The sequence below is a fragment of the Aulostomus chinensis genome, chromosome 2 (genome assembly GCF_037954235.1).
Source record: "Aulostomus chinensis isolate RoL2024-O1b breed Wild chromosome 2, RoL_Achi_v1.0, whole genome shotgun sequence".
NCBI lineage: Eukaryota > Metazoa > Chordata > Actinopteri > Syngnathiformes > Aulostomidae > Aulostomus > Aulostomus chinensis.
The window spans coordinates 19,358,724-19,377,598 of NC_141321.1; the positions used below are offsets into that span (position 1 = coordinate 19,358,724).

Sequence of the window (18,875 nt, forward strand, 5' to 3'; positions counted from 1 at the left end):
TTTGTTTAAACTGGTCTCTGATACATGGAGAGATTACTTCTCAATTCAAACCTCCTCCCACTCCACCCTTGCCGTCAACGCTCCACGAGTATGCCACTCTATTCTGTAGCAAGATGACAGACTGGGAAACGGAGTCCTTGGGGACCCCTTACAATTTATCAGCCCCGCCAATTCTCCTCTGGCGGTGACTTTCATTGGTGTGACCTATTTTAAGCCATTTACTAGAATTAGCTTAACTGCCTGTCTAGCATACGAAATAACCTGCTGCCTGACCTTCTCAATCACTTCCCCTCATGGATTATTATTAAACCTCACCTGGCAAAAACACAGTGTAAGACTATAAGACTGTTGGTCACAAATGACTTGCAGAGAAAAAAACATCATCATCAACGTCATCATCATCATCATCTGTCTGGACAGGCTGAGAGGCATAAGCTGCTGGTGAAAGTAAAGAGATCATTGTGATAATTAGTTCTGCTAAACTAGCAGAAGCTAACAAAAAAACAAAACAAAAAAAACCCACTACACCGGGGCTACCAGAGGAGGTTGAAGCTGAATATCATCATATTACTGTGTGAAAGATCTGACAGACCATGTAGTCACAGAACACGCCAACTACGACAGCTTTTGATGAAACTTGGTGTTAAGCAAGTAAAGGACACTTCAGAGGAGGTTTTATCTTCTCACATCCTGGATGATGTATGGACTTTAGGTGAACTCAGTTTGGAAAAGTTAAGCCATTAAAATTATATCAAGAGCCAAACGAAAGAAGAACTTCCGTGTTTTGTTCCAGACAGACATGACTCATGACTTTGGCTTCCTATAATGATAAACACAATGTCTAGAGGCACATCTAATCATCTGGTGGCACGGACCATTTCGTATGTGCAGCGGCATTACATCTAGTCATTGCAAGTTAAATGCAGTGTTACATGGATTGTTTTTTTCTTTATATCTACTTTTGACTGTTTTTTGCTTTTTTGTGTGTACGGATTTTTTGTTGTTCTATAAATGATCTTAAGTACATAAAACCTGGATGTTACTCTCTCAGGTACAGTAGGTGATCTGTCCATCAATGTCTATCATCCATCTCTCTATTTTGCTGTGAGATTTCCATCAATAAGTCTTCATCACACAAAGTGAGCTACAAATACTATGTACTATGTATACTGTGTATACTGAACATTGACATGCAGATTCCATCCACCCATCCATCTGATCTCTAACCTGCTTTATCCCTGGAGACTTTCAGGAAGGGCTGATGCCCGTAATAGCTCCCATTTTGTTTGTTTCCATTTAAATTATTAAACCTCGCAGAAGATAAAATCCTTCCCCTGGTATGTTTTCTGTGTAACATACTGCCAGTTCCAGAGAGAACGACTGTTGACTGAAGGAAGAAAGCCTCACCTGAGTTTATCAGCCACAAAGATGACTCTGCGCTCCAGCAGCAGCGAGGCAAAGACGCGAATCACCTGACGTACACTGAGGCAACTGAACAGACTGTCAAAGTCTACATGCTCCAGTCTGGAGTCGGTGGGCCGCCTCAGCTCAATGACCTGAACAACCACAGAGAATGAGAATTTAAGTTTGTGGATCTAATCAACTTGTTCTGTCACACAACTGAGAGGAAAAACACACTTGAGGAAGTTTTCATGAAGGTTTCTATCAGATGGGCGCTTCCAAGACCATGTAATGTGCGTAATTAAAGTCATAACAGAAAAGGCTGTTCTGATCTATCAGCAGCTCTGACCTCATTTCCTGCACCAGGCAAAAAGGTCTTTACTTTGATGATCTTCCCTGGTGCAGGGAAGGGCGACTCCATCAGACTCCTCATGAAGGGGTAGACCAGAGCTGCTGAAATGCCTCGCCGTCGCTCCACTTCATCTAGTATCTAAACATTAGGAAGAGAGCAGACTGATGAAACAAAGGGATAGGTTTGTGTTTGAACACACACTGCCAACTGTCTGGAACTCAGAGCTCATATTATGTTTTAAAAATGGAAAAGGGATTTGTTTCCATGCCTGTGTGATTGGAAAATTCCACCCAATGTACCTGTCTGCCTTTGCTGGTCTAAGCAGCCTCTCTGCCTGGAAAGTTGATTGTAGAGGCACTTATTCTTACTTACTCTCTCAAACATAGCTTCCTGTGAAATCAGACACTGACGCCTCCTTATTAGCATGAACGCATTTGAAATCTTCAAAGGAAAGCAGATTCCTTTCACTCGTGTATCAAGTTTGCTGCTGTATTTGTGAGAAAACTGAGCCATTTCAAATACCTACTCTCACATCTGTTCAAATATCACACAGAGCCAAACCAGATCAAGTCTAGTGCAAGCACATCTAAAATGTAAAATGACCAAAAGCAACAGAATACAACAGGTTTATCTAAAATGTGCACTTATGATGCTTTAATTCAGACTTCATGTTCAGATCACCAGTGTGTGTTTGTCCATTTGCTAAATACTTGTAGATGGATTTTGATAAAATGTAGTGGGGAAAAAAGAGCTACGCTCCAGAACTATACTCAGATGACTCAGACAGATGATGTCATATCACTTTAAATGGCACTGCAAGTCACTTCTTATTACATTTTCAATACAAAAAAATCTGTATTCCCACACTGTATTTAAAATATATTATGTCATTTGTTTTTATGGTAACAGTCTAGCCCTTGTCATGTTAAATTAATCAGTAGTCAGATGAAGATAAATCACACTGACTGCTCTGCTCTCTGTTTGCACCTCTGTGACACGAGTGAAGGAAACGACTGCTTTGAAAAATCGGTCAATTAAAAAACAGTGAAGTGAGGTTTACCAAAGAGCAGAAGGTCTGCTGAAAGTCATTTTCTTTTAGTGTGAGACAAGCTAGCCAGGCCACACACATAGAGCTGACTGTGACTGCTTATCTACAGCACAGTGCAGTGCAGTGTGTGTGTGTGTGTGTGTGTGTGTGTGTGTGTGTGTGTGTGTGTGTGTGTGTGTGTGTGTGTGTGTGTGTGTGTGTGTGTGTGTGTGTGTTGAGCTCACTGTGGAGAACAAGTCAAAACAGCCCAGCCTGCTGATGACGCAGTACACCTCTGGAAGGCGAGGTCCTTTCCCACTTGGCTGTAAGACAGAGATAACAACACATTGGACACCAGAGATGACAGCTTATCAGCTTTACATGTGGGTTTATGTATAAAAACATATTCAAAAAAATTCTGAAAACTGTTGACAAAAAAAGAGGTCAGAAGGCATTATGTTCTCTAAAAAAGTGTAAGATTCATATCAGAGCCGGACCCTGATAATATGCGGAGGGGTTGTTTAGATAGTGAAGTCTTAATTTTAGAAAAAGCCTTTCATGTGGATACCAGCTTCTTAAACACAGGTGGTTTCTCTGCCACTGCTGATAATATCTACCTCCCTACATGCACTCATAGACCATTAATGTGCTGCAAGACACTCAAGCACACAAACACAAATGAACACAAGCACTCAAGAAATCACTTGTCCATATTTGGTATACAATTTTCTCCTCTTGATTCTCCTCCGTTTTTCCAAATGAATGATTAAATCAACTATGTGGAGCTTGATTCAAGTCCCCAGGAATGCTTGGTTACTGCCAGCAGCTGGACGGACAGCAGGGAGGAAACAAACTTACTGGAGGAGAGCAGCTTTACCTCTTCCTCTAACTTTATTAAAGCCTGCTTCTATCAGGAGGTTCATTAGAGGAGATAAATGCATGAGAACCTTGAAAAACTAGTCAGGTTTAACAATCCAAACGATGTCTGACTGTTACCAAGCACAGTGCTAAAGACACACCAGTAAACCTCGGAACATACACGCTCCAGTATTGTAAACATACACAGAAATACCAAATGGCCCAAAAAAAAACAACAACAAAATCTCCCACCACATTCACAGACTCCCATGTATGCTCATGCATCCGCACGCTAAATGGGTAGCTTAACAACCAAAAACTTCAAAGTGCTCTGCAGCCTCATTACGAAGAGGAAATGCTTCACAATGACACAGTCAGGATACTTTATGGTTTCTCTTTGTCTTGACCCTCCTGAGTAACTCTTGTTAAATTGAACTAATGTCTTCATTCTGTTTTTCTGCTCTTTCTTAGAGTTTCTGAGATGTATTAACTCTGTTATGATGCTGTAATTATGTTTTGATTCTGGGATGAATTTAAAATGAGATCACACTAAAAATAGATGTGTGATGTCAGATTTGCAGATTCAAAATGACACTAAAAAAAATGAAGTGTTCTTACAAAGTAATCTGGTTGGAGTGTTTTCTATTCCAGATGTTTTTCTCTTATTAATGCTAACATGGGAATTCCCAGAGAAAGCCTCAACACCAAAAGGAATTTCCTGACCTTCATGCTGATCACATTCTGTCACATAGAAAAACATTTCATCCAAGTGGTTTGACCAGTGAAAAAACGGTTGAACTGTGTTTATTTTAAACAGCATTGCAGTTCCTTGAGCGGCACAGTGGTACAGTGGTGCAGTGGTTAGCACTGTCACCTCACAGCAAGAAGGTTCCAGGTTAGAGTCCTGGCTCCATCACGGGATCTTTCTGTGGGGAGTCTGCATGTTCTCCCTGTTCCTGTGTGGGTTCTCTCTGGTACTCCAGCTTCCTCCCACAGTCCAAAGACATCAAGAGGGGACGAGGCTGATTGATACTCTAAATTGACCGTAGGTGTGACTGTGAGTGTGAATGGTTGTCTGTCTCTATGTGTTGGTCCTGTGATGGACTGGTGACCTGTCCAGGGTGAACCCCGCCTCTCACCTGAAGGCTGCTGGGATAGGCTCCAGCCCCCCCACGACCCTCAACAGGATAAGCGGAAGAAAATGGACGGATGCACATGCTTGATTTGCGATATCAGAGGGAATGTAAATTTTTTACATCATTATCCTATATTAGCTTTGAAAAGCACATTCAAATGATGATGGTGTGACAATAAAATGGAAGAATTATGAAAAAATATGGAATAAAATATGACATGAAAAAAATCTATCAGTATACCCCATTGAAATAAAGGCCTTTTCCTTTGGAGTCTACTTGAGTGCCTGGACCTGGATATTTTATGCTATCTTTGCTCAGAATTCTCCTGTTTTATTTTTATTAGCATACATTTCCATTAGTGCTGGCAGGTTGAGAGAAAACAGCAGCGCTCTATTAACTTGTCTCTTTTGATTAAGCTATGGTTTTTGTGGTATGTGTATCAAACAAAGATGTTTTCGTAATATGATTTGTAGGCCGGACATCTCTGCAGCACCACAATATTCAATCTACAATAGTATTTTTTGGACAGCTGGGATAAGCTCCAGCTCCGTGAAACCCTGTGCAGGACATAAAGCAGGATAGACATTGAATGAGTGAAAAATGGTGTTTAGACACACAATTGTTTTTGACTTAAAGTGTATACAGTACGTTCTTCCCTGCTGCCACAGTGGACGGTCATGCAATATGTCGAAAGGAAAATTGTGCTCAAATAAAAAGGCTTGTCACAACAAAATGGCTCAGCAGGGTGGACACAGGAAGCAGAGAGCGAGCATTTAGGCAGGAGCTTACCAGCAGGCGTCTACAGTACCCAAACCTCCTGCTGCCATCCTCTCCAGTCAACATGAAAGAGAAGGTCTCGCTGTAGAAAAGAAGAAATTGGAATCAACAGGTAACTCAGACTCTCTCATATATGTTTGTACATGCATTGCAATGCCGCTGCTGTCAGTGCTGTGTAGATGGAGATTTTATCCTAAACACCAGCAAGGGTGGAGTTGTTTGCAAGATAAACATCCTGATAAGCGATGCTGATGTGCAGCGCCATTAAAAAAAAAACTATTGATAAAACAGTTTCATTGCGCACTGCAGGAGGAGATAGATAATAAGTTGTAACAACAAACACTGGATAAAATATTACACTTAGCGTTAAAGCATTTGGAGAACTCATACCTAGAGTACTCGGACACAGGACTCCAGTCCTTTGCGTCGGGGAAACAGAACTGAGGAATGGCTTTGAGCCTCTGTTCAGCCTCCCTTATCTGCTTGGTGGGCCTCTCTAGCTGTGAGAGGAGAGGAAAGGAGGTTCAGTAAGTTAATTCTCATGCAGATAACTCTAGCCTTCATTTCAAGATCCACATAGATCTCAGTGTGACCACAAAATGACCACACTAACATTTCTCCTTTACAACGTTCAACTTTTGCACCCTCCAGCTCTCATCAACTCCACAACTACTTTAAGGGTGTGTTTCCACTGGCTGGCTGAGATGGAATTCTCCCGAGGGATTCTTCTGCTCCAGCCAATCTTAATAACCCTAAAACTTATCTTTGAATAACTGCTGCAGAAATGCGTCCTGGTGTTTGGAACAGGCTCCCAAGACTCCCCCTTGGCTCTGTCATAAATCTTTAAGTACCCTGTGGAGTTTCTGAACACTAGCAGTGCCCAGCAGCAATGATTTTCACATGTAGGTTAAAGTTGTTTTTTTTATTGCCTGTTTGGTTTTATCTTATGCACACATGCAGAGATTGCTAATCTGCTAATCATTGCCTCCACCAAGGTGTTCATGTTTTCCTACGTTTTCATCATAGCGCCTTCTGGTGGCAGCAAGAAAAGCCACTCTTTTCTTGTTTTTTTTTTTTTTTGTTATGTTTTTACAAATTAATGTATTCCTCCTAGGGGGATGACAAAGTTGATCTCAAATTTGGGCAGTAATGCCTTCAGAAGTTGGCGCCAATTTCAATATTTTTCGACATAGAACAGGAAACTCTTGTTACCGGACGCCACAGGGTCTTTTCCAAACTTCACATAAATGATGAGAGTCCTGGCCTGAAGACATCTGCAAGCTGAATTTAACTCACAAAGCACCACCCAGTGGTTACACAAAGTAAGCCTGATGAAGCTGAGTCATTTGATTGACACACATATTACAGTGAGGTCATCACAGGATGTAAAGCAATGCAATATGCGATAAGTGTGGGTTCTCTAGCACCACCTTGTGGTGTAGGATGTGAAACTTGCATCATAACGCATATACTAGTCTCCTCCTACATGCGAAATCAAAATATTATTAAGTACCATCACACTTCAGTCACAAACTGCAACATGCACGGGGTGCAAGGACCCGCTCATCACTGTTTGCAGCTTTAATTATGGCCTGATCGTGAAAGTATCAGGCGGAGCGAGTACTTTCTTAATAAATGCGTGATCTTCTGTGGGAAAATGTTACTATTAAATTATCCCAATCAACACTAGTCTTTTCTTTTAATCAAGTGATGGATTAACAAAACATTTTTGAATATGAATACATACCAATACATACATATTAGTTTTATTTTTCTGTTTTATTGGTGACTGTTACTCTGAAACACTTGGTAAGTCCTTTTGCTCCTTTTAGTGGCACTGACACATTAACATTTTGGATTTTTGCTCCATGTGATACTAAATCAAATCACTCAGGACTCCAGTTATGCCAAGAGTAACATTCATCTGAGAGAACCAACACAAGGCTCCCTGTTATGATTATTAGGCCTTTACCTTGGGGAACTGATAGGTGACCTCTGGGGAAAATGAGTTTTTGCTGGGTTTCTTTTTTAAAGAAACAACTACAAAATACTCAAACAGCTCTCTCTCCTGCCATTCAATGAGCTGCAGCTCCAGAGTACGGTAGCTTGGGGCCCGTCGAAGGATGGACTGCAGCTTCAGCAACCTCTGGGTGTGAGCTATGGAGGGGAGGAAACATGAATTCAAAAATCAAACTGAAAAGTGACTTAGAGCTCCATATATAAAGCTAAAGAAAAAATGGTAATAATCTTCAGCCAGTCAAGTAATTAAATGTAGCTGTGCGTGTTGTAATTCACATTCAGTGACACCTGGGAGAAACAAGTTTTTTGTTTCACTTCATCTGTAGACAAGTTATAAATATTGAATCTACACATAAGTCATGCATATGGAAAATATCGTTGTAAAAATTAATTCGCTGTTGCCAGGTACATGTTAAAAATCGTACTGACATGGGAAGCTGTTCTACACAGACAGATGTCCAGCACCTCAACCCTGGAGAAAGCTGATGTGGTTGCTCACCTTTGAACCTGTCATCAGAGTCACTCTCACTCTCACTGTTGTCATCTGAATGTTGACAAGAGACAGACATGAGGCCTTTTAACAAGTCAAAGGGTGATTCCACAAACATGTGTTTATGTCACAGCTGGGACTCAATGTGGGTGGCTCAAATGCAAATATTTACTCACTCATCTAGCCAGTGGATAAAAGTAAAAAAAAAAAAAAATAGAGGTCTTACCTCTCAAAGATGCAGTCTCAAGATTGGAAATGGACAGCTTCTTAAGCCTCTTCTTCCCACGTTTAGTGCAGTAAATAGAGTTGATCCTCTGAACCAGCTGGAAGCAAAGGAAGGAGTGAAATCTCCTCTGGGGAATCTCAACTTACTTACTTTTGATCCTAAGTATAAAGGAAGTATTGTAAGGGTTGTACCTGGCCAAAAGAAACTATTCAAAATACTGTACATTTTCTCAGAGGGTTGACGAAAAGTTTAACTGAAAACCTTGAATGAGACTTGTTGAGAAAAACTACAAGAAGGTGCAGTGATTAGTATTGTTACATGAGGGCACTTTATTGATATTATTTTAATACTGATAACCATAGGAGGCAGGTATTTCATTGGAAATTGTTATATTGTGGTATAGCGTAAGCATTGTTGTATGTTTTCCTGGGTTTAATCAAAGCATTACACTTAAAGTGATGTAAGTTTCTTATCTTTCTGAACTTTGTTCTCATTGTTCTAGGATTTGCTTTTACCAGCATGGTCAACGTATCCAAATTACAGAAGACTATTAAAAGTCTCACATTGTCAATAGTTTGTGAGGGACCCAATAGTCATCACTACAACTTGTCAGAGTATTGACATATTTGGTGAAAAATATTCTGATATTTGATATAACCCAGTTTGCCGAGCCCTACTATTTCTTATCATAAACTATATGGGAAAATTTAACTAATGAACTCTCTGGTTTCAAGGATCATATCTCGATAAATATTGATTATTATTATTGAAAAATATATCCATATTACCCAGCCCTATGATTTCACAAGTACCTATTTTCTAAGTGAAGGCCTTATAAGTGATCCAGAGCTCCTCTGACTCTAACAGGGTCCCTACAGAAACTTAAGCATGTCTGGAAACTAAGCAGGACTAGATGGAAATTGCTCTGCAGGGGTCCAAGCGCAGGTATTGGTACAAGATCTAATCGTGTGTACCTTGGGGATCCTCCAGTGTCTGTGTGAGGCCAGCGTATCACTGGTGCCACACAGGCTATCATCCAGCAGGCCACATGGTGACGAAGACACACCCAGCTGAGGGAGGAGCAGCATTTCATCGTGGCTGTGGTGTTTGCACAACTGCGACAGCCGGTGGCTCTTCCTGTCACTGGGACCAGGGAGGCGAAGGGACTGGCTACTGGGTTTAGAGGGCAACTAGTCAGGGGGAACAGAATGTGGAAGCATTGATGGAGGCATTGTTACCTTTTATCTTGTGCTTTCCCAGTCAAGGTATTTCTATTACAGACACCAAAAACATGATTCTCTTATGGATAAATAAAGGGATCCTTTTTCTTCAGGGAGAGAAGTGCTTCTGCATCCTGTACTGGAGTGTGGGAGCCCAAATCGACATGAATGTGGAAGATCTCCAACTAAAGCTGTTTCCTGTTGTCTCAAAAATTGGGTGCGAAATTCCTCAGAGGATCTTGTCCAGAATTCAGCACAAACATCCACTAAGAGGATTCAATTTTCCACAGAAACTCAGAAGCTGTGTTTACCAGAGGAAAACATACCTGTGCCGTCAATCTAAACAGCCAAATGACTTACCTGAGGTGGAGAGTTTAGCTTCCTGTCCATGGTGGTCCAAGATCTGCTGCTTTCCAAAAGACAAGACTTCCGACCCAAACTCCTCCGCTTTAGGTCAACATCCTCATATGGGTTCTCCTTTTCTGTGGGGATGATGTAAATATTCAATGTAGCTTAAACACAACACTGTTTTTGACAGAGGAGCCGGAGCACTCAAAGAGGGCAAACACAGGGCAGGAAAGCATGTCAAGTGCACCAGAGGATCTCTCTATGGTTTGCCTGTATGGAGATGAGTCATGAAAGGTAAGTCAAAGGTCACTCCCAGCTGGCTGAAGTGAGCTCCCTTTTTTCAAAACAGTTGCTGTTGGCACTGGGCCCCAGAGGTCCCAGTGGGCCAAGCTGAAGCTGCTGGATGCACCGCTGCTGGTGAGTCATTGTCCAGGCATGCAAGCCGTCTGCTCTCACTGAGGAAGAAGAGGGTCATCTTCTTAGACCATGCTAGGGGAAATGACATTTTTCAGTTATATTTCCACAGAAATTAATACAATCGTTGTTGTAGTACATGTTTTTGTTGTTGTTGTTGTTGTTGTTTCTTGTGAGACACTGAAACTCACAAGAAACAAAACATGGAAATGAAAACAAATGTTTACCCCCTTAGATTGACGAACTACAAAAAAAGCAAAGTCATCTGATTCTGTAGCTCCCCTCAGCCATTTCAGCTCATTGTTTTGATTCACTCTCAACACTGTTGATTTTGGCTGCAGCAGGCAGCTGTTTTCAGAGAAAATGTACTAAAATCCCAGTGTACCTTCTCAGCAAACAGACAATTAGCCTCGAGCTGGTAATGATAGTGGAACATTTAGCAGCAAAAGAACCACATATTTCTCACAAGAGTTCAAAGTGACTAAAAAAAGAAAGAATATTGGAATCACAGTCACCACGTCAACAGAAACCCAAAGATCTCTATTCACCTTAAAATTTAACTCTAGCATTGTTGTGTTTCTTGTTTCTACTGCACCCAAGTGGCCAAAAAGCCATTTGTGAAGGTTAAAGTACCGATACATAAAACACAACTCCGTACTTCAAAAGGTTACGATAAGACTTTGTTGATGTATAACATTCTGTGCTTATGATTCAGTAAATAAATGACAGTAAAATAGGAAAGCATAAGCACATCACAAAGTACTGTACAGCTCTCACTGATGTCACATGGCAGAAGGCCAACATCAACAGAGGGAGAACTTGTGTTCACACCAGTCAATGCCTCTTCAGATATGTGCTCTGAGAATAGACTTTTGGCAGGCTCTGAAAACCTTGGTGAGAAAGTGAAGAAAGTGAAGAAACCAAATAGAAGAATAAAAACAGAGCCAGATGGAGTGAAATGCATGAGAGGAAAATGAACTGTACATGAATCAAAATAACTCATACTCCACACCAATAGGGAGCAGCATATTGCAAAAAAGAATCAAGGAAATGCTAACTTCCTTAGCCTTAGTAGTAAGACTAACTACCTCTAGATTAGAAGACAGTCTTACAAATTTTGCTCCAAGACACAAGAGTAATCTGCAACTGCCTTATCCATGCCCCAATGTAAAGTAAGACCAAGATGTATTGGAAGAAAACAAAAAGAGGGAAATTTTTTAACACACCAAACAAATATTCTACAACACTGCATTCCGCACATCCATCCATTTTCAACCGCTTATCCTGTTCAGGGTCGTTGGGGGGGCTGGAGCCTATCCCAGCTGCCGTCAGGCAAAGGGGGGAGGGGGGGGGGGGTCACCCTGGCCAGGTCGCCAGTCCATCACAGGGCCAACACATAGAGACAGACAACCATTCACACTCACAGTCACACCTACAGTCAATTTCGAGTATCAATCAGCCTCGTCCCCTCTTGATGTCTTTGGACTGTGGGAGGAAGCTGGAGTACCAGAGAGAACCCACACAGGAACAGGGAGAACATGCAGACTCACACAGAAAGATCCCGTGCTGGAGCCGGGACTCGAACCAAGAACCTTCTTGCCGTGAGGCGACAGTGCTGACCACTGCACAACCGTGCTGCCCCATTCAACTCATACAAAATACATACCACAGGTGAAACAGTTTATAGTCTTCAATTAACAACCTAAAGCTATAGAGGTGTCTCAGACAAAGTTGAATTTTTTTTGGTAATTTTTTAGTGTCCATATTTTTATTTTTTATTCTGCTTATCATTGGTTATGTTATGGAACTGAGTTTTGCCCTCTTTGTTGGTTCTTTCTCATGAGACAATGTGGTCAGTGCTTCTGGGTCACCATCTAGTGTATCACGCCTCCTTTATACCACACGACTGCTAAGAAGGCTTCCGCAAATGATACACCTGTGTATCTTAACTCATGAGCCTCTTCTTTCCTCTTTCCTTTCTCCACCAGATACATCTTAATAAGTGAGACATCTCCCACGATGCCAAACTGATTTGCAGATAGTATGCAGGAGGGTGTAGGAGGAAAGAAAACAAGGGGGAACAAATTAGGGAAATGAGAATATCCCTCAGATCTCAATTTACAAGGTGATTCAAATTCCAATCCTCACCTATGGTAACAAGCTGGAGATGGGAGTCATCAGAATAAGACCATTAGTACAAGCAGCTGAAATTAACTGGCACAACAGAGTAGCAGAGATGGCCCAGAACAAAGCAACCCAGTGCGACCTGAAAGGTTCATTATATTTTCATTATATACCTTGGACAGATGCATACTCAGCCCTTTAACTTGACCTATGACTTCCAAAGAATCACTAAGAAATCACCTCATGTTCGACAGATACTAGGAGATGTAAGATGAGGAACTGGGACACCTGAAGACACAGGTTGAACTACAGTGACTCACTACTTCATCTTGAGGTACAAAAGTGGTATTACAAGGTGGGAAAGACACATTAAAGAGAGAGAACAATCATTAATATCTGTAAAAAGAAAAGTCCTGCTCCCAAAAAATACAACTACTTCTTCCTGTGAAGAAAACCTGGTGAGCACAAGATTTCTAACAATGTGTCTGTGTTAAAAATGCATTAACATTAACCTACAGGCTATATATTTACTTATCTATTTTTAAGTTAACTGTAAAACTTTTCTGAGTTGAATACAAAGGGGCACTTACACAGAAACACTTATACTGCATAACCAGGGTAAATTAGCTGACTGAAGTGATTTTCTGTGCATCATTGAAGCTGAGGAGCAGAAAAAGATTGCTTAGCCTGACCCCACATTGTGCCGCAACTCCATTAAACTGCAGCAGTACTGTAATGAGAGCCTGCTGGGAAAATGATATGTCTGTAAAACTGCTAATGTACTGGAGGGTACTAATCTACTACTCGGATTGCAAACATCCAGATCTCTCAAAAACACTCCCAGACATACAATATATTGTAGGGAGTGGACACACCTCAACTGCAAACTTTGATTGTACATTTATGTGTGCACAATGGACTTTCTAGGCAGAGTGAGTCTAAGAACAAACTATACCAAAGAGTATTGTATATCCGTTCACCCAAATTACGGTAAGTTGACATGCTCTGCCCTTTAAGTGGACATAGCCCCGCCCTCCCATTCATGGGCCTAACACTGAGAAAATAGGTTTTGGTTATGCAAGAGTGTTTGCCAGCAGTATCATACATCCTGAGACCTGCCTGCTTCTGATCACACTGGACTAACTACAAAGAGTAATGAGCAGTTGTTGTGGTATTGCACACAGACAAATAGCACAATCATAGGTCACACAAAGTCAGTAAAGCCTGATTTGAATTAGTGCCTCACCCACTCCCAGATTTGGTCCCAACAGTAAAACCATCAAATGACGTCAGTGTCTGTAACACAGTGCTGCGAGGTTGAATCAGACCAAGACTCAAGAATACAGACGAGCAGAATCCAAGCTTCACTGGGGCACAAGAATGAATCATCATCAGCCAGTAAACAAGTCACTCATTGACACACCATTAACAAATTTCAGCAGTCAAAGGATCTGACACCATATCCCATGATATCATCATTTGTGATGTAACTGTAGCAACACTGGGGCATGGTTCACAAACGACAAACTGCATTCCGAGCACAGGTGCCAAAAGATAAGATGGAGTAAGTCAACATTCTGCTTGTCATGCTATTTAAAGTAGATATCATTTGGTTGGAAAACGTATGGAAGCTTCTGGTTCTTCAAGTGAGGTGCTTGTTCAACTCGTGGCAGGGGGGGACCTAACATGGCTCTGCTCCAACTGTTGTGGCTGCTTCTTAAATGGATCATCTGACCCGTAAATCACTGCTTAATGGCAATGGAAACCACCATTCTAATCTACTAGAACTTGTTTTCAAACAGCTGAAAATAGCTGATTTTTTTTTAGGAGCAAACAGACACTGGCAAAAAACGCCTCTCTCCACTGCAACCTCTACACAAACAGAGGTTGGCCCATAATGGAGCCTTTGTTGCATCAAGTCATGCCCTTGTTCTCTCCCTCTCAGACTACAGCACATCCTCAGCTTTAATAAACTGCTGATGAGTTCAGATCTGATCATTGATAAGAGAACAACTTGGCTAATTGTAGAAATACCCTGAAATGCATCCATATCAAAAACATTCTGCCCTTATTTGGTCATCCCTGAGCATCTATCAAACAAGGTTTTTTATTACACGAAGACTTTTTCTTCTGAACCTCATCGTTCAGTTAATCATGGGACTCTATTTATGATTTTCTAAGCCAAACTATGCTCATACTGACACACATTTCCATCACATTAAGTATGCACTAGAGGGAACTGGCAATTGGACTGGGCAGACGGCCTGGGGTCATTTGCTAGTGGAAAGGAATTTGGCTTGAGCATGTCCAGAATTTCATGCACACATTATCTCAGAGAAGTATTGAGTTAATCCTGTATACAGTGAGATGCACAACTTGTACCCACAAGAGTTTCCCCATGAGAGGGTGAAGCATTAGTTAACACATTAGTTTTGTTTTCTAGGGCAAAATGATTATCATCTTTATAGATTAGAATGCATCATAAACCTTGTGAATACAGCAGTTTTATCTTGCTTTAATTTCTTGGCTTCTAATGTTTCAGTTCTCAGTACTCATCCTCCAATATGTCAGTACAATCTAGAGCAAGACAGAAGTGTAAAAAAATGTAAAAAAAAATAGTCCTTTACCACATGTTATCCATTAATCTCACACTCGGGGCCCCAGATGGGTTTACTGACCGCCTCCATGCTGACATGGATTCTATTCTCCACACCTCTACATGAAGTCTTCTTCTTGAAATGCTCCCTTAAATATAATTGTCAGTATTTTCCATTTATAGTCATTGTAAAAAAAAAAAAAAAAAACATAAAAAAGGAAGAAAAAACATAAAAAGTACAGATGCATAAAAAACAACCTGCATAAAATTACCAACCATTTAGAATTTCCTGCATTTCCTTTCGCTCCAAGGAGTTTTACCTAAAGCCCCATTCCCAGGACTTAAAAAACTTGCTTACACCTCTTGCATCTGACTTTTGACTGAAATAGGAACAGTTTCAATCAGAATTCACTCCCAAGTCAAAAGACTCTGCAAAAGACACAGGTATTTATTGGCTCTAGCTCTGAAGCTCTGATCGGCACTGACAAACACAAATCCTGGATGAACGCAGTTATTTCAGGCACTTTCAGACTCACATACGACACCTACAGGGGGTCTGGGCTCCACTGTCAATAATATACACTGGGGGGAATCAATATGTTTCCACCGTTAACTTCCAAAACATTTTTGTCATTTCAGCCCCAAATTAAATGTAATGCTTCATCTGCCCTTCAGATAAGCTATTGTTTCTAGTCTATCAATTTCCCTGATAAAAGCTGAATCCAACAGTAAATCAGGCACAGATTCCATTATAGTGTATTGTTGTTCTTACCTATGATGTCCTCATAGGCATTCTCCTCTAAAGTGCTTTTGGAATTGGGTCGACTGTGTTTCTCTGTGGTTAGTGTGCCATTCTCTGTAGGTGAGGATGGATTTGAAGACAGCAGGCTTGCAGCATCCTCCGATTGACAGGATTCTCTGAAAAGAAATGAAAGAATTTAACACAGACCAACACGTGAAAAGACATGAAATTACAAGTAGGAAGAGTCAGTATGGAAGTAGTTCATAAAAGCAGGCAAAAGACAGTAGTTTAACAGTCTAGCAGGCTTGCCAACTGAAAACAGAAAAGGGCAGAGCAGCACAGAATCTGCTTAAAGCTTAGCTTAAGTCAGAAGTGACTAATTATGAATTATAGAAAAGGGAGCTGAGAAATGCCCCTTGTAACATGTGTTCTAATTACAAGGAAATCCCAGCGAAATCACAAGCAAACATGCAGATATATTACTACTTCTGAGTGCTACACTGTGAGACACTGTGGCACTGCAAAGAAGCTTTGGCACGTTAGTGTAGGGATCTGTAGTCATGGTCATGCTGCCCCATTGACAGCGCATGGCTTTTAAGCTTGGTCTGAAATTTCTTGAACCACTGGAATGTTAAACACAAGTCCAAAAGATGAACGTCTGAGGAGTTTCGTCCCGTTTCACATTAGGGACAATCTTGGGAGAGGCCCCACCCTCACACAAAAAATTGAAGACATGTGATCCTGAGAGCGAGCGGTTCAGAATAAAAACAAGTGTACGCTTTAGTCGCAACAATTCAGCCAATATGAATGTGAGAGAGGAGTTTCAGATTTCACTTACAATATTACAACAATAAAGTGAAATTTTTATTCAATTTAATGTCAATTTACAAGGAGCGTGTAAAATTTAACTGCAAGAAAGTATTTGACATTCCTATAAAGTATCTCACCAACAAAGTAAACACTTCACAGATTCCAGACACAACCACCAGACATGTTGTTAGAAACTTAAGCAGCTATAATTGTGGGTTTCACCAAAGACTTTTAAACACTTTCATAGGACCTATGCTTTACAGCAAGCAGGTTGTGGAGTACAATATAGAGCAATAGTACAACATCTCCAGTACAGTTGTTTATATTAGAGAGAGAGTCGGGATGGACACAATTGTTTATTATCTAAGAATGTGGGAGACAGTACGATACACAATAGCTCACAATGGCTGGGTTAACAGTCAGTATTATTGGGTAGTTCTACGTCAGAGAGAGGAAATGTCCCTGTCTCACCTGTCCTGGGGTCTCACGGGGGTAATCCCCGCGGACTTTGCCATGCGTGTCACGCTGGGTGCAGGGGTGGAGGGCAGAGGAGGCGGAGACTCAGAAGCTGGAGGTAGTCCATTGGCCGACAATACATCCTTCTGGTCCCGTTTGGCATCGTACTCAAAAGTGCGCTTGGGTTTAGGTAAAGGGTTCACTGGTGTGCCAACAGAAGTCTGTTGGCTGAGTGGTTCTGGGCTCTCAGACCGGGCTGAATTCACACTGAACCTTTGTCTGAGTTTAGAGAGCTTATCAGGAACCAAAACAGTGTCCGGTTCAGTGGCCACAGAGCAAATGCTGCTGCGCTTGCTGGTGCATGTACTGTCAAAGTCTTCACCGATCACAAAAGACTTTTGTCTTGTCTTGTCCGGCACATAGCAATTACTCAGATAGCGTGGAGGAGGTGTGCTAGGATTCTCCTTCAGGGCTTGCTCTATCTTTTGTATCCTGTTGAGGACTGCCGATGTCTCCTTCCGAGCAGACAAGGAACGTACAAATGCTCCAGAGGACTCTGTCTTGCTTATCCGTTTCTGGAAGCGACCTAGGCCATCTTTGTCTGAAACTCCCTCTTCTTCCTCTGTTTCTGTGTAGGAGCACTCTGAGAACGCTGTGCTCATCCTGCGAACCCCCTTAAAGTCAAATGTCTTCTCACTACAGGGAGAAGAGAGCAAGCTGGGGCAGCCCTCACTGCCCCCGACACGCTCTCCTCTGGGCCTTTTATCCAGACACAAGCTCATCCTAGGCAGAGCAACCCTCCGGCACTCCCATTCTGAGATCTTTTTTCGAACTGTGGTTGGAGGAACACCTGCTACTGAGCGGGTGAGAGAAAGGGTGCGCTTGTGGCCTTGGTTAGAGGAGGGTCCAAGTGAGAGCGTACTCCAACTCAGGGGCCGACCACGCAATCCATCTCCTAGGGAGAGATCCCCTTGGTTCTCTTTCTGCTCCTGGCCACCCTGACTTTCCTGACACACCTTTGGGGGCTTATAGATGGAGAGCCTGTTGTCCAGACAACTGATGCTCTTTGACTTGATGAGACGGCCTTGGGGCTCGGTGTCACTGGTGAGAGATGAACCACTGCACAGGCTAGCTGTCTTGCTGTTCCAGTCAGCTCGTACCAGGAACCTGCCGTCAGTCCTGAGGTACCTGCTCTGTTTCTTAGAGCTCTTTCCGTCACTGAGGAGAGGCTGTTGGCTCTGCCCCTGGCAGGCAGACAGAACTGGGCAGGGGGATGTAGACTGGCACCTAAAAGAGATGGAGATGTGAAGAAATAATGCAAACAATTCAATGTTTCTTTGAGCTTGTAAAAACCTCAAGAGTGACAGAAAACTGTAAAGAATCAGCTGAAAACTCCAATTCATTTCCAAGATCAAAGAGAAAATGAAAACCTGAGCCACTTATTCAGAATGACCACAGGAAAGTATTCTGTCTTTGGCAGCATTAGATTGAGATTGAAGCCAAAGGAAATACAGACTACATTAAAATGCCACTGTGGATTTTTCCTCGTAATCAAAATAACAGTGGACCTCACACAGAAAACTATAAGTATTGTAAGATTTATTATAGCCATCTTACCTGTAAGAGTGTGTCTCTCTCTCTCTCTCTCTCTCTCTCTTTCTCTCTCTCTCGCTCTTCTCTTTAAACTAAACTACAAAAGATCCCAGCAGCTGAGTGATAATAGTGCTATACTTGCTGTTGACTGTACCATCGTCACCCCACACACAGACACACTCACAATTTCTCATGGTACTTGCTTCATTTAGGAGAGACACTGAGACATAAACTTTCCCCGAAGTTTCCTAACACCTTACGACTCACAGACATTCGGGAACTTTGT

The 18,875-nt window shown here is 41.8% G+C and overlaps 1 protein-coding gene across 1 annotated transcript in view; it reads right to left on the bottom strand.

Annotated features, from left to right (window-relative positions):
- Positions 1 to 18,875, bottom strand: part of dennd2b (DENN domain containing 2B) — a 46,260-nt gene that overhangs the window by 14,203 nt on the left and 13,182 nt on the right. The window contains exons 3-14 of the mRNA XM_086182926.1: positions 17,012 to 18,283; positions 15,761 to 15,906; positions 9,867 to 9,988; positions 9,261 to 9,476; positions 8,287 to 8,383; positions 8,070 to 8,114; positions 7,524 to 7,708; positions 5,942 to 6,051; positions 5,564 to 5,633; positions 3,026 to 3,103; positions 1,751 to 1,891; positions 1,408 to 1,556 (exon numbers count right to left, since the gene is read on the bottom strand). Coding sequence (XP_086039052.1) covers positions 1,408 to 1,556; positions 1,751 to 1,891; positions 3,026 to 3,103; positions 5,564 to 5,633; positions 5,942 to 6,051; positions 7,524 to 7,708; positions 8,070 to 8,114; positions 8,287 to 8,383; positions 9,261 to 9,476; positions 9,867 to 9,988; positions 15,761 to 15,906; positions 17,012 to 18,283 — 2,631 coding nt within the window. The remainder of the gene's footprint in view (positions 1 to 1,407; positions 1,557 to 1,750; positions 1,892 to 3,025; positions 3,104 to 5,563; positions 5,634 to 5,941; positions 6,052 to 7,523; positions 7,709 to 8,069; positions 8,115 to 8,286; positions 8,384 to 9,260; positions 9,477 to 9,866; positions 9,989 to 15,760; positions 15,907 to 17,011; positions 18,284 to 18,875) is intronic.